Below are 16,312 nucleotides of genomic sequence, written 5' to 3' on the forward strand. Positions count from 1 at the left end.
TTTTTCTAATGTTTGTAAATGGGCATAATACACACACACACCCCAACTGCTGATTTTGTGGGGGTGGGGGAATTTAGGCAACACAATTTCACCAGATTTTCAAATTCTGCGAAAAACATCTTCCCTAACCAACCACAAACACTTTTCCCATTAAACTGCTTCCCCCCCATGCTTTCTTCCCCACTCCAACGTCCTAACCCATAATACTTTTAAAAAGAATCAAGTTTGAAATGTGGCATGCAAAGAGGGTTATTAAAATGTTTATTAATAGCATAATTTTACACACCAAACTGCAATGGAAACAAGGCTTAAATTTTCAAGAATTGCTAGTAATTTTTGATGCCTCAGAATTGGTCTTAAAAGGGCCCGATGTTAAGAGAGTAGATTAAGAAGGCAGAGCACCTCTGAAAAAGACAGGGTCCCCTTTTATTGTATTTTAAATTCGGCACCCAAAAATTCTAGCACACAAAAACACTTGTCCCTTTTGAAAATTTAGATATGAGATCTTACTTGTCTCATACCAAACACAGAACTCCAGCATCTTGAGAATCAGCACTCAGACATCCAAATACCAACACTGCTGCAAGAAAATGTTGCTGAGCGATACAGAATTGAAAAAATACCTGTGTACTTCTTTGCAAGAGCAATTTTTTCATCAATTTCTGAAGTTTCTGAAGGGCCTGCTTTGGAGACACAAATGTAAGTCTTTAAAAATCTATTTCACAGTAAAATTCACTTTTTCAGCCACTAAATTCATGTGTTAAACCAGCTCCTTTTATTAAGTATACCAATGAAGTACATTTGGTTTCCATAGTTTAAAAAACTATCACAACAACATTATGATTGGGAAACAGTCAATTCAATGAGTGTATGAAAGACTATACTCAGAAGAGAAAAATCTCTTGGAATTATATTAAAACAATTACGATTACTAACTGGTATCTTTTAGTGGTTTGGGATAGTTTCACTTAACGTGACTGGGCAAACTATATTTTCAAAAAGGTTCAAAATTACCACGACGAAGTGAGGGATTGGTGGGTGTGTGATTTTTACACTCTTTATCATCTCTTAGCATCAAGACACTTTCTGATTACACAAGTATGTAGCTCTTGCCTGGAAATAGGCGAGGACTTCACCAATTTACATGGGTAATGAAAAGACACAATACAGCTGCTACCACTTCACATGCATAAGAACCGCTGGCTACAACAGATTTGGCTAGAGGCAGTGAAACTACTCAAGCATTAATAAGAATTCATTTGGAGATTAAGTAATGACCAAGTAAAACAGAAAAAAGGCAGTGTCCAGTCCCAGATTTCTTAAATCTATGTGACATAATTGCTATCAGTGACTCATTTGTCAATTACTACTATTCTGGTATTACATGCAAACTGATGGGGTCCCATCCCAGCTCCAAATAAGAGCTACATACGCATTACAGAGTAAAAGTCATTCCCCTTCCAGAGTCTGGTTTATTACCAAAACGATAATTTCAAAATAACTCTATATGAACTCAAACTCAATCCTCTTTCTAGGATTCCTTTCCTCAAGACCTGTCTTGTCACAGGCCCTGGATCCCTGTGCCAGAGGGATACTCCCACTTCATTTATATTATATTCATGGTGAAATCTTATGAGCCATTCCTCGCCTAAAGATGCAGCAACAACTGACCTGTAGATCCCTCCTGGATTCCCACACCTGCTAATAAGGTGGGACATTTAGGGCATACCTACACTTACAAGGGATTGACGGTGTGCCAATCGATCCACCAGGGGTCGAATTAGCGGGTCTAGTAAAGACCCGCTAAATCGACCGCAGATCGATTTCCCTTCAACTCCAGAACTCCACCGGAATGAGAAGCATAAGGTAAGTCGATGGGAGAGTTTCTCCCCATTGACCCAGTGAGGTGTAGACACTGCCAAAAGTCGACCTAAGCTACGTAGACTATTTTGGAGTTGCATGACTTAGATCAACTAAGCCCCATAGGGTAGATCTGCCCTAAGAGAGAAGAGAAGTCACAAAAGTAACAGGGCACAACATGGGTGAAGTAATATCTTTTATTGGATCAACTTCTGTTGGTGAGAGAGACAAGCTTTCAAGCCACACAAAGCTCTTCTTCAGGTCTGGGAAAGGTATTTTGAGTGTCTCAGTTAAATGCAAGGTGGAACAGATTGTTTAGCATAAGTAGTTAGCACATATTATAAAAAGAAAAGGAGGACTTGTGGCACCTTAGAGACTAACAAATGTATTTCAGCATAAGCTTTCGTGAGCTGCAGCTCACTTCATCGGATACATTCAGAGGAAAATACAGTGGGGAGATTTATATACACAGAGAACATGAAACAATGGGTGTTACCATACACACAAATGAGAGGTTTCAGAGTAGCAGCCATGTTAGTCTGTATTCGCAAAAAGAAAAGGAGTACTTGAGTACTTGTGGCACCTTAGAGAAATCTGTTAGTCTCTAAGGTGCCACAAGTACTCCTTTTCTTTTTACTGTAATGAGAGTGATCAGGTAAGGTGAGATATTACCAGCAGGAGAGCGGGGGGTGGGGGGAGGAGGAGGAACAACCTTTTGTAGTGATAATCAAGGTGGGCCATTTCTAGCAGTGGACAAGAACGTCTGAGGAACAGCGGAGGGTGGGCGGAATAAATATGGGGAAATAGTTTTACTTTGTGTAATGACACATCCACTCCCAGTCTTTATTCAAGCCTAAGTTAATTGTATCCAGTTTGCAAATTAATTCCAATTCAGCAGTCTCTCACTGGAGTCTGTTTTTGAAGTTCTTTTGTTGAAGAATTGCCACTTTTAGGTCTGTAATCGAGTGACCAAAGAGATTGAAGTGTTCTCCGACTGGTTTTTGAATGTTATAATTCTTGAAGTCTGATTTGTGTCCATTTATTCTTTTACATAGAGACTGTCCAGTTTGGCCAATGTACATGGCAGAGGGGCATTGCGGGCACATGATGGCATATATCACATTGGTAGATGTGCAGGTGAACGAGCCTCTGATAGTGTGGCTGATGTGATTAGTCCCTATGATGGTGTCCCCTGAATAGATATGTGGACACAGTTGGCAACGGGCTTTGTTACAAGGATAAGTTCCTGGGTTAGTGGTTCTGTTGTGTGGTTGCTGGTGAGTATTTGCTTCAGGTTGCGGGGCTGTCTGTAAGCAAGGACTGGCCTGTCTCCCAAGATCTGTGAGAGTGATGGATCATCCTTCAGGATAGGTTGTAGATCCTTGATGATGCGTTGGAGAGGTTTTAGTTGGGGGCTGAAGGTGATGGCTAGTGGCGTTCTGTTATTTTCTTTGTTGGGCCTATCCTGTAGTAGGTGACTTCTGGGTACTCTTCTGGCTCTGTCAACCTGTTTCTTCACTTCAGCAGGTGGGTAACTGTAGTTGTAAGAATGCTTGGGAGAGATCTTGTAGGTGTTTGTCTCTGTCTGAGGGGTTGGAGCAAATGCGGTTGTATTGTAGAGCTTGGCTGTAGACAATGGATCGTGTGGTGTGGTCTGGGTGAAAGCTGGCAAAGCCTCCAACCCCTTTTCACCCCCCTGAGCACTGCAAGTTTCAGGCACTGTAAGTGGCAGTGTAGACAAGCTCATAGAGGAATCATTTTGTGAAAAGCTTCAATACAGAAATAACCCCCCCTCCGACCCACACTGGAACCCATACAGGGTATTAAACAACTACAATTCATACTCAAGGGGACCCCATCGTGAAAGAAATCTTTCCTGAACCCCCTCTTCTGGGCTTTAAACAACTTCTGAACCTCTCCAAGCTTATCAGAAGCAAGCTCCCCAGACCCAGGACACACCAACTCCAAGTGGCATCAGACCCTGCCAGAACAACAGATGCAAAACCTGTAGACACAGCTCCACTGATAGAATGATCAAACCCCACCCCCCACCCCCACACCTTTCAAGATCCAGAAGTACTACAATGCCTATCACAAGATGTGGTGTACTTCATCCAGTGCACTAAATACCCCTATAGCATTTAGTAGCAACTATGTGGGTGAAACTAGACAATCACTACACTCTTGAATGAACTCACACAGGACAATGATAAAAGACAAAAACACCACAACACTTGTGGGTGAACAGTTTTCACAAAAAGAAAAGGACGACATGTGGCACCTTAGAAACTAACAAATTTATTTAAGCATAAGCTGTAGCTCACAAAAGCTTATGCTCAAATAAATTTGTTAGTCTTTAAGGTGCCACAAGTCCTCCTTTTCTTTCTGTGGATACAGACTAACACGGCTGCTACTCTGAAACTTTTCACATTGATCACTCTATATCTGACTTATCAGATCTCATCCTCAAAGGAAACCTGCACAACATTTTCAAAAACAAGCCTGGGAGCTTAAATTCATCTCTGCTAGACACTAGAAATCATGGACTGAATAGACACACTGGATTACTGACTTAGTACAACAATCTATAACCCAACTACTCAACTCTATGCCCTCCCCCACTGCTTCCTCCCGCCCCCCCTTCTGCCTTCCTTTCCTCCCTATGATTGAAGGGGTGTTAAGCTTGACTCTCACCAATAGAAGATAGTCCAATAAAAAAATATCAGAGACACAAGGTGGGTAAGGTAATATCCTGGGATCAACATGGCTAAAACAACACTGTATACAACAGTGGAAGAACTTTTGATGAGTCACTTATGCTTTGAAATGGCCTGTATCCATTTATCTGCATTGTGCCAGTTAATTATATCTGATGGCCATTTAATTTCTATATTAAGTGTTTTGTCACAGTGTGGTTTGTTATTTTCCTTTCTGTATGAATTCCTGCTTTTTCTATAATAGTTTTTAAGATGGATTCTATTAAATGCATTCCCAATGACTGGGTCTTGTACCACTGAAGGTCAAGTTGTTGCAAACTGGATTTACAATTTTTAGCAAGATAAAATAAGACACTTCCTTCTCGCATTCTGGATGATCTCCACTGGAGAAAAAATATCTGTAGTTAGAACTGGACATCTTTCTGTATTTTTACGGTGAGTGTAACCTTTTGAATTTATCAGTCTAAAGTCAAGAGGGTCATTCTTCTTCTAGCTTCAGTTGGATGTCTCCCCATTTTAGTTGCCTCATTTCATCATTCCCTCGAATTCCGAAACACATTATATTATTCAGCCACTTTGTGTTTTGAAGGGAATTGGCACTGTGTGGTCCAAGCTGATTTGTCAAGTATAACTGGTTTACAAGCTCATTGGTCACTTTGTCAGATGCATTTTGTTTGCAGCCTTTTCCCTTTGTTTTCAGTTCTCTTTGTTTTAATTTCAAGGCATCTCTGGTATCTTCGAAGACTGCATTAGTTAGGCTGGTGGGATAATTGGCTTCTTTGAAGTAACCTTCAGTACTTTGGAATACTGATTGCAGAGTGAGGAATTCATAGTCAGTTATTTTTATGTAAAAACAAACTTTTCCATCACTTACTTTTCACCAGACAAACAATATTGCTGAAGATATACACAAACCTTTAGGGTGCAAGGCTTTTTTGCTCTGTTTGGGCAGTTGCTTTAGTTCTTTTGCTTAGTTCCTAGCAGAGAGTTACTGAATATATGGTTTTTCCCTAACTCATGCAAACATACTGCATCACTATGTGTTGCTATGTATGCAAGGAGACTGGGGTAGTTGTGAAGTCTGTTTCAATACTGATTGTTAAAAATATAATCAGATTACATTTTATACTAAGGTCTAAATTTCCCTCCCGAGATGCATGCATACATCTCCCAAGGAAGCCAATGAGAGTTGTACATCATACAGAGGGCACAATTTGGTTCTAAAAAATAACGACTGATTACTTTTGTCAAAATCTGGATCTGATTCTTGTTTGTTTTATAGCAGCACCTAGAGTCCTTGGCTCCATTGTGCTGGGCACTGTATAAACATATCAAAGACAGTCCCTACTCCATAGATTTTACATCTAAATTCTGAGCATGAGCAGTAATATCATGGTTCCCAGGCTGAGACTAATATGCAAGATTTAAGCCCCATAGGCACAAGCTGGACAAAGCTGTAAACAGCTAAAAAAGATCCTTAGATTTATACGTAGGTCGAAATATCCTGAATAATTTTTTTCCTCCCATCAAAAAGTAGCCTCCTTTTCCAAAATTTGAAAAGATCCTTAGATTTATACGTAGGTCGAAATATCCTGAATAATTTTTTTCCTCCCATCAAAAAGTAGCCTCCTTTTCCAAAATTTGAAAAGTTTTAGCAAAAACTTTGATATATTTGAAGTTTTCTCTTTTTCAGAAATCTAACAGAAACCTTAACACAAATATTCTTGCATGACTTTGTTCTGCAAAATGTTTAGTCTTGGAATAAGCAGGTTTTTTTTAATCAGTAAAATGTCAATAAACATTGATTTCACTGATTTCACACCCAAAGCAATGAAAAAATATTTCCATCAATGATACTCAAAGTTTACAGACAGGCAAAGAAAGAAAAATACTGCTTGAGAACTTGAGTTTGATTTAAGGTTATTTACCTATATATTTTGACATATGATATTGACAATTTGTGTTTTATTGGTTATGAAGCTTTAACTTTTTGAATCTCAATATCTACCATCATTAAGTAATTACTGTCTGAGCCCCCATAATCTCCCACAACTGAAAATTTTAATCTTTCACACTAACTTTTACCAGAAATGGGAAAAAAAAGAAATATTACCTCACCCACCTTGTCTCTCTAATATCCTGTGATGGACACAGCTATAACACTGCATACATCAATATTATAGGTTAAAATTATAAAAAATAAAAATTGAATTCTACCATGCCTAAAAATGATTTTTGTTTGTTGGGGTTTTTTTAATTTGTTTTTGTTCTTGCCAATCCTGATCGGTCAGCTGCTTCACATGATGGATTTTTTTCACAAATCAGAAAAATGTAAAAAATATTTGAAAATTCAGAAAACAAAATCAAAATTGGATCACTACAAACAGCAATCAATGAAAAATGCTGTCAGATTTACTGACATTTTTGCAATTAAAAAAATTTAACCAGTTTTAGGCAATTCAATTTTTATGGTAGATGAAGCTTTAAGCCAGACAGCCTTTAGCACACTGCGTAGTAAAAAGGTGACAAAAAGTTGTCACTGAGGTTACATTTGCAAGCCTGTCACCAAAGCAAAACATATTCTAGCGTTCTTCCACAATTCTACCAGCTCAATGTAGTTATTTAATACTAGCTTACTTTCAGTGATCTATAATGTCATTTACCTGCCGGGGGGAGGGGGGATTCTGTTGCAGTAGCTGTATGCCTATTTCCTTCATTGAGAGTTACTTAAATGGCTACAAGCATGGAGGTTTTGTATTAGAACAAATAAGTCTAGTTTAGCTACGCAACTACAATGTGTCTAAAGACAGGAAAAAACAGCAGTTGTCACACTTAGATACACCATCTTATGAGACAAAATATATGCAAGCTAATATTACCTGGAATATTATACTGATAGTAGTCAGGATCCTCTGATTCCTCTTTTACTGTTACTGTTGCCATCTCTAGTGAAATTCCTGCAGAAGCAATGGAAAAGTCACCCAGTCACATATGCAGACACATGATAAAGGGATTCAAAACCAAAATTCTGGCTTGTCTTTATCACACAAAGAGGAGCAACCGGTTTGAAGTAATGTAATAAGTTACTATTTTTTAAAAATGGCATAGTGGGGTTCCAGGTTTCTTTCATCTCAATAACTTCCCTATCAAATAGGCTCAATTTACCCTATTTCTTTTTTCTAACCTGCTAGCCCTGCAAACTCAACCTTGGATCCAAAAAGTCAAGCTGGGCTCTTCCCTTCTTGTACACAATCACAAAAGTTTTGCATCCCCCTCCTACGCACATGGCACTTCTAAACTAATTTTTGCTCACTTATGTTTATACAAACTGAATTCATTTGAAATCTAGAGATTTCTGGAACTGAATCATTTTGCTGTGTGCAGCAGCACTGTAGGGCCTTGAACTGGTCTACATTCTGCTAAGCAATGCTCTCAGCAGGTCATCAAATTGGTTCCGAAATGTTTTCAAAACATTTTGACTAGAGGAAGATTACCACCCCAAGAGAATAGCATTAATAATGCTGCAAATGTTCTAGCAACATTTGCAGCAAAGATTTGACAACTCTTCTTCATTTCAGTCTCTCTGACTGATTACTTTATAAAAACAAGAATGCAAACTAACTCTTTGTCTGTATTAAGTGAGCTAAAAATCATCTATCTATCTATACAGCACCTGTGAATTTACACTATCTAGGATAAACATGAAGGGATATTAAGCCCATATGTTAGGACTGAATATTATAGCTGACAGGGCTAGTTAATTCTTCCCTCCACCCAAACGATGTAGAAAACTAAAGAAAAATGGGAGGAATAGATCACAACTTCTTCCCCATCTACCTACAATCTTATGACATTGTCATTAGTACAATTTTATTAGACAACCTATAAAATTTTATAAAACATCATTTCTCAGTCCTCAAAATGGATACTTTTGACCGACTAAATCCTATAGTACTTAACCATTAGGCTATAGTTTGGTTAGATGAAGGAAGGGGTTTGTTAATATATTTATTGCAGTCAATTGCTGCTGTTCTCATGCTTTTCTGTTTGCACTCTCTACCGCTATCTAAATGCAACCACTTGAAATTAAGGCTGCTTGCTCAGAATGTTTTGCAAAGAAGTGCAAACAGTTACATACCAGAATCCTCATTTGGTTCTGTTTTTACTTGGACAGGAGGGCCACTAAAGGAAAAAAAAAAAATTAAAAAAGAAGAAACAACAACATGCTTATGGAAGTTTCTGAAGTGCTTGTATTATCTAATAACTTGGAAGTGATATAAAGTAGTTAAGAGAAAAAATTCATAGTGCCACGTAATAGCTATTCTGGAGTATTTTATGTGGCTTTCAATATCATTCATTCCCTACCCAACTTCTTTAAGACATATTTAGTATTACAGAACTGCACTATTTTTAGTAAGATGTTTATTTAGAAGCACATAACTCCATTAAAATTTGCATTTTGCAACACACATTTTACATTAATGAATTTCCAACTTGTTCCAGACACTGCCAAATGGTAAAATTGTATTACATTCAATAGAAGAGACAGTGGGAAGGAATAAGCTTGATGGACATACTTGTGACATACTGCTGCACAAGACAAACTCGTTACTGAATGGTAACATATTAATTATGTTATTATATACAACTCATGTAGACTGAAATGAAACTGATATACATATACACGTAGCCAAGAGTAAGAGGAAGTTTGACACATGCCATTTTTGATCTTAGGTAAGCAAAGGTTATCCAGACAGAAAAAAAAAATGTATCCATATAAATGCCATATAAAAATACATACTAGACACTGAAAACCATAAAAGTTTATGGAGTGTTCTCATTTTCTCTCTCTTTTTTAAGGCGCTATATTTATCAGAGACAGAAAAAAAAGGTCACAACTGTTACAATAGTTTCAATAGGAAAAAGACATTTTACCTTCCACTCGGTGGTGTAACTGTGCGTGTAGAATCTGTAACAGTCACATGAGCTCCTGAAAATGAAGATACAATTTATAGTTTTCTTATACGCCATTTACATTATATACAAGTTTAAAATGCCACAAAGATAAATTAATACTGTTTTGCTAAACAAGATTTAATTTCAGTTTCACAAATTAGAGAGCTTGTGCTTTTATAAGAGATTTGTTGTTGTTACTGTTTATAGCAGGGGTGGGCAAACTTTTTGGCCTGAGGGCCACTGGGTATGGAAACTGTATGGTGGGCCATGAATGCTCATGAAATTGCGGTTGGGGGCGCGGGTTCTGGGGTAGGGCTGAAAAGAGAAGTTCAGGGTATGGGAGGGGGCTCTAGGCTGGGACAGCATGGGAGGTGTGGGATTGGGGGGGTGGGCTCTGGCTAGAGGTGCAGGCTTTGGAGTGGGGCTGGGGATGAGGAATTTGGGATTTGGAGGGTGATCCGGGCTGGGACAGAGGGATTTGGAGGGAAGGATCAAGGCTGGGACAGAATCCCCTGGGGCATGGGCTCTGGCTGGGGGTGCGGGCTCTGGGATGGGGCCAGAAATGAGGAGTTCAGGGGGGCTCCAGACTGGGGTAGAGGGTTGGGGTGCGGAGGGGGAGGGAGGGGATGAGGGCTCCGGCTGGAGGTGCGGGTTTTGGAGTGGGGTTGGGGATGAGGGATTTGGGGTGCAGGAGGGTGATCTGGGCTGGGATCAAGGGGTTCAGAGGGAGGGAGAGGGATCAGGGCTGGGGCAGGGGCTCAGGCGGTGCTTACCTCAAGCAGCTCCCGGAAGCAGCAGTGTGTCCCCACTCCGGCTCCTATGCCGAGGTGCGGCCAGGCGGGTCTGCGTGCTGCCCAGTCCTCAGGTACTGCTCCTGCAGCTCCTATTGGCCACTGTTCCCAGCCATTGGGAGCTGTGGGGGCAGTGGCGCTGGGGTGGGGGCGGTGGCGCTGGGGTGGGGGCGGTGGCGCTGGGGTGGGGGCGGTGGCGCTGGGGTGGGGGCGGTGGCGCTGGGGTGGGGGGGCAGCACGCGGAGCCCGGGCTGCCCCTAAACATAGGAGCTGGAGGGGGGACATGCTGCTGACTCCAGGAGCCGCAACATGCGTGTGTGGAGCAGCCCCCGACCCTGCTCCTGAGCAGGAGCTCAAGGGCCGGATGTGGCCCGCGGCCGTAGTTTGCCTACCTCTGGTTTATAGCCTAAAAAGCAACACTAATACAATATTAGAATGTCTTTTATTAAATGTAAACATTTTATCTATCCCCATCATCATTGTTACTGGAAGTCATAACAACAAAGCTAAACTGATGCTATGTCTCAACATTATTAAACTATCCAGTCTGTTTTGGCAATCTTGCTACCGTTTCTATATTGCGGTTAGGTGCATAAATATTATTGGAATAGGAATTATGGATGTTTCTACATAGTTCTTAAGCATACTGAATCTTACCTTTACATCATTTTGGTCATTAAGGGAATCTTTGCCATTTCTATTACATCAAGATCTTACATGTCTAAAGGTGCGTCTACACTGCCCTGCAAATCAGACTTTGTGTGGAGCAGGACATTGTTTTCAAAAGTGAAATTTATCCCTAATGGAGAACCTAAGCAATGCCCTCTGCAAGATGGAAGCCCTGTGGTAGCCCTTCACAGTGGGGAGCAGCAAACATGGGGCTCTGTATTGGCTTTAAATACGCTGGCATGAAATTCTTGCTCCTAACAAGTCAGCTGTTGCTTAAAGAAGTCCCTTCCCCAACACATGCAAACACACTTGCATTGATTCTTGGAATCGGCATACTCCATTATGTCCATAAAACACATGTCTACAGATGATGCATGGGCCTCCAATAAGCAATCAGAGAACCGTGGTCCAACTGAAGCACTGGGAGAGAGGAACCCATGAGTGTTAATCCCCGGTCTGACAGTGACTCTCTATGGAGTTTTAGGCAAGTCACCTGGCCGTTCTGTAGATCAGTTTTCCCTTCTCTATAATGGGGATAATACTTGATTTACAGTAAGACGAGTACTGTAGGAGGATTGAACGTATTGGAATGAATTCTCTCCCCAGTCAGTGGTTCTCGGTAGAAGGCACAAAGGAAAACAGAATGGTTCCATAACTGAGTGAATAGTCAAACCACAATCTAGGCATTTCTGCCAAACAGAATACTTATAGATGTGTTTATAGGTGCCCTAACTCCCACAAAGAATTGAAGATAAAAATATATATTCTAATGATAATTTTCATGTTTTGTTTACTGCAAACGACTTGATACTTACCTAGGTGTTTCTTTGGCTCTAGGAAAGGCCTGCATTAACACAAAGAAAGAAAAATCTCTTACCTAAAAAGTAATATCATTACCCATTTGGTAGTAAGACATTTAAATACAAACACTGAATGCTTCATGTAACAGACAGTATATGCGCATAATTTTTAAAAATTGTAGAATTTAAGGTACCCACAGAAAAATATCAATTAGCTGTTCTGATTTAAATGGACAAACCCATAAAAGGGAAAGAATGTAACCTTTTGATCACAAATGAGATCCCTGATTTGTTTTCCAAAATCCATTTCAGTGTTGTCACATCATAATTTGCAGGATGTTTAAATGCAAGTCCTTCAGGAAGGCCCTGCACTACCACTGCAGACTGGTCCCTTTGAATCTTGTCATATGGCACAGGGACTACCGTGGACTTCCCTAAAGCTTTACCTGTAAAATAAATTGTTGGGAAACAAAAAATACGTAAGATTAAATACAACAAATTAGGCTTTCATATTTTTGCCTTCCTTCTTCCAAGTCCTAAGTTTCTACCCATGTCTCTGAACCATCTTCTTCCCTGTTGTACATTCCCACCCTATGGTCTGCTATTTCTGTTACCATTCTTCTCAAGGTGGAATGCAGCATGAGGCTTCCTTCAAAGCCACTTCCTAATTGACCAAAGAAGATCTTCACTGAGTAACATGATGCAATGTTAGCTAAAAGATGGAAACCATAATTCTTCCTCTGGAGAGGAACATACTTCCCCTACAACACTCCAAGACCTTGATTGCTTTGGGGATAGGGTAAAACAGGACTCAGACATGGATCAGAAATTAAGCACAAGTTGCACAGTTGACAGTGCAGAGAATTACCATTAGGTTACATATTTCGTTCTTGCTTAAAAGAAAGCTGCTCCATGGAACATTCAGAATGTTCATGTGCAGTGAAACATGTATAAGACAGCAAACTCTTTGGAGTTTAAATACACTTTAGAACTACTGAAAAATTAAGCTCATTACCTCAGCAGTAGTCTAGACTGAAGGCAGAAACTATAAGCCACTCTCCATCCTACTTTAATGATGGTTTAGTTGTCCCAGGAAGAGTGTTATTTCAGATTTTTAAAAATTAGTTTAAGCGCTTACCATAACAAAAGCAGAAGAAATCCTCTACAGACTTTCGGAGAGCTTCCATTTCTACAATATCCACTGTCAGCCTGTTTACAAGTGACGTCGTCTTTGTTTTCTGTAGTTCAGCAGCCTTTTCCTCTTCAGAAACACCTGCAAATTATTTGGTAACAATCAGAACACAAATCCCAATCCCAAATCCCTTAAAAACTCATCTGTTGCCCATCTGGAAGAAAGCGGTTAATATGACATAGAACAAGAACAGTACATATGCCTTAAAAGCAAATCTGTTCCTATGCTGATAAACAGGTGGGCCATAGGTGTTTATGCCAGCATTATTATATTGTATTCATGAAGGTCATAAATATCATCAACATTAGAACAAACTGCAAAGATGATGATGAACTAAGAGACATCTAAGCTGGTTGTTTTTGCATAAAGAGGTAAAAAACACGGAGGAACAGTTTAACAGAAAGGCAGTGCAATACTACCAAGTAAAAAAAGACTCTGAAGCAGCCATGAAGGAACTTAAAATGCCTATATCTGAGGAGCATGTCAGCCGTCAGGTTTTAGTTCTGACGTCTTATTCGGTAGTTACATTAAACCTTGTTCTGTTTATGTTGCATAATGCTTAACTGATTCTTTCTGAAGGAAGGGATACGGCTTTCTCAGTACAACGGCTTGTATGCAGTGCAGCTCTTTCATCTTTTCAAAAGACTTGTTAAATTAAGCATGTGTCTGCTATGGCTGAATGGGAGCGAGTACTGTCAAGCTGTTAGCGCATGGAACTGAAAATAACCAGATCTAAACTGTATTCATTGTCCTATTCTCTGAGCAAAAACAAAATAAAAAATACCATCCACCACCCACATGAGGTGTGATGGATGTTAACCCCCTCAACCATATATGATGGATAGGAGAGAGCTACATTTCAGACTGCAGCTTTGTGTTCTAATGACATCATTCACGTATTCCAAACATTTACTAAGATCCTTCAGCAAAAAGAAAGAAATTAACATTTAGTCTTTCTAATTTTTGAAAGAAAAAAAATATCAGAATGCCTACACAAAGTTGGTCATCAAAAATAGGCTGTGGATCCAAGTTCCCTCTAAACTGCACGGCCACGTGGCTGTGCAGCTGCCTATTAAACCCTGTGCAGGGGCTCAGGGCTACGGCGAGGAGAGATGCGTCTCTCGAAGCTCCAGACCTGCCGCAGCAGGGAGAGGCACCTCTCCCCGCCGGCCCCAGCACAGACCTGCCCTGGACATGCTGTAGACGGGGTAGAGGCGCCCCTGTCCTGGCCCCAACCCAGCCCCAGCACAGGGGCCGGGGAAGAGGTGCATCTCCCCGCCCCAGCCGAGGTGCTCTGCGGGGACAGAGAGCTAGGAGGGTGGATGCGTCTCACATAACAAAATTCATTCCACATGTGTGGGAAAAGTTAGAGGGAACACTGTTGTGGATTGATCAGGAATAGGTGATGTATATTTAATAAAAATCTACAAGTAATCTACATAAAATTCTACATAGTTAACTATACATATCACCTCTACCCTCCAAGTCACTTGCCTTCTTCATGTCTTTGAAAATCTCCAAAGGGCACTGAAGTGTCCAGCTCCCACTCAGAGTACGGGAGTTGAACACTTAAATCACCTGGGACTGTTTCTTCCTGCGTAGAGACAATACCGAGCACATTCTATGTGCTACTACAAATAATAGAAAAGGGGACTAATACTTACCTACCTCAGTGAAGTTCTGTGGAGATTAAATTAATGACTGTTTCTAATGTGTGCTCCTAGATTCTTGGATCAAAAGGTACTATAGAAGTTCAAAGTATTGTTAGCTGCACCACTGATTTTTTTCAGATGAAAAACTATTCTACTGAAAAAGAAACAGTAGCTTATTTGTTAAGTGTCAATAGTGTGCTTAGCATTTTATTATAAAAATCAAAACAAAACCCAGAAGATTACATTGTCCCTGCCTCATTAAGCTATAATCTAAATAGGGATAATGCAAATATAAACTTCCCTTGTCAACCAAATGAAGATATTGTTGTGTGATTTTATGAGAGTGTTTAATAGCACTTTGCAGTTACTTGAGACAAGCAATGGTAGGCTTAACAAAAGACAATCAATTATGAAGAGAGTTGTTACATTCCGCTATGAATCTGCATTATACTTATGGCAGATTACATTATACCATAGGTTGTCCTATGACAAAAAAAAAACAAAAACAAAGCATGAATGGCTAGCACTGATTAGCCAGAAATTTGGACCCAGGTTGATAGCAGGTTGATAGCAGGTTGATAGCACTGAACCTTGTTTATCATTTTTTAGGTTGCTTTATTTGGCACTAGAATGGAAGAGTTCTAAGCTAGTATAAGAACAATGTGCCACTGATCATATTGATCTAAAAGGAGCGGTTTTCTCATAGAACGCACTATTTTAGAGTGTTCTGACTCTCAAAAAGATATTTTCCTTTTTTTAAAAAAAGTTTTGTAAGGGTTCTTCTGCTACCCTAATTTTGTTCAGGAGGGTTCTTCTGAGCGTACCTGAGACAACCAACCACCACCAGATTCAGGTCCACTATTCTTTCTTTTCTCTCTGCACGCACACCTGCCTGCTTAGCACCATCTTCATTGCTGTTACTACCAATAAAGCTTGAAGAGGAGTGTATTTACAGTAGCTTTCTGCCTGCTACCTCTATAACAGTACATGAGAGTGAAATTAGCCCAAAGTCTGGAAAAGGAAGTGAAAAGAACCAATAGCACCAGTTTGGAATGGACTGTGCAGAAAGTACTGTCAAATGGAGGAAGTAAATAAAAGTGATGGGGGGATGGGAATCAAAATCCTCCAATTTCTTTCATTTAAGGTATTCCTAGGTGCTGCTTGTAACAAGAACAGATAAAAACTTCAGCTGCCACTGTGATTTTCAAGTTGACTCTGTCCCTTTAATCATCTTGCATTCTTGCTGTACAGCTGAGAGTCAATGTCTGCACCCTATGTTCTGCACACAGTCAAGATACCTATGGTGAACTACAGTTATCTAGTATTTTATTTGTTTATTTGCAGGTGTTCTTCAATGTGCTGTGTTAACTTGATAAGTGGGTTTACAGTTAAAATTAGCTTCTGAGTGACATAAAAGAATGCCAGTAAGTTACAGAATGGTATGTCACTATTTGCACTAGTAATATACGCACACAAAGAAACTCCAGTAAAAGCTGTTTTTACTGGCATGTTGGGAGAATCGGGGGCGCCGGTAACTGAAAAATGCTGGTTAACTAAGAGGGACAGAGTTTGGGTGCAGAAGGGGATGTGGGGCACAGGCTCTGCGCGCAAGCCCCCTCCTTCACCCAAACTTCCTCCCAGAGCTCGTGCTCCACACCCCTTCCCACGCCCCAAC

At 40.2% G+C, this 16,312-nt stretch overlaps 1 protein-coding gene across 6 annotated transcripts in view; it reads right to left on the minus strand.

Moving 5' to 3' along the window:
• LOC140899642 (general transcription factor II-I-like) overlaps positions 1–16,312 on the minus strand; it is a 76,474-nt gene that overhangs the window by 38,821 nt on the left and 21,341 nt on the right. For 5 of the 6 annotated variants that reach the window (XR_012155402.1, XR_012155403.1, XR_012155400.1 and 2 more), the window contains exons 4-10: positions 12,932–13,066; positions 12,056–12,239; positions 11,809–11,837; positions 9,513–9,567; positions 8,716–8,759; positions 7,457–7,534; positions 624–683 (exon numbers count right to left, since the gene is read on the minus strand). Coding sequence is in view for 2 of the 6 variants with exons in the window: in XM_073315475.1 (XP_073171576.1) it covers positions 624–683; positions 7,457–7,534; positions 8,716–8,759; positions 9,513–9,567; positions 11,809–11,837; positions 12,056–12,239; positions 12,932–13,066 (585 nt within the window). In the remaining 4 variants the exon portion in view is untranslated. The remainder of the gene's footprint in view (positions 1–623; positions 684–7,456; positions 7,535–8,715; positions 8,760–9,512; positions 9,568–11,808; positions 11,838–12,055; positions 12,240–12,931; positions 13,067–16,312) is intronic. The other variant, XR_012155401.1, reaches the window with a different exon arrangement.

Source organism: Lepidochelys kempii, chromosome 17, assembly GCF_965140265.1.
Source record: "Lepidochelys kempii isolate rLepKem1 chromosome 17, rLepKem1.hap2, whole genome shotgun sequence".
NCBI classification, from domain to species: domain Eukaryota; kingdom Metazoa; phylum Chordata; order Testudines; family Cheloniidae; genus Lepidochelys; species Lepidochelys kempii.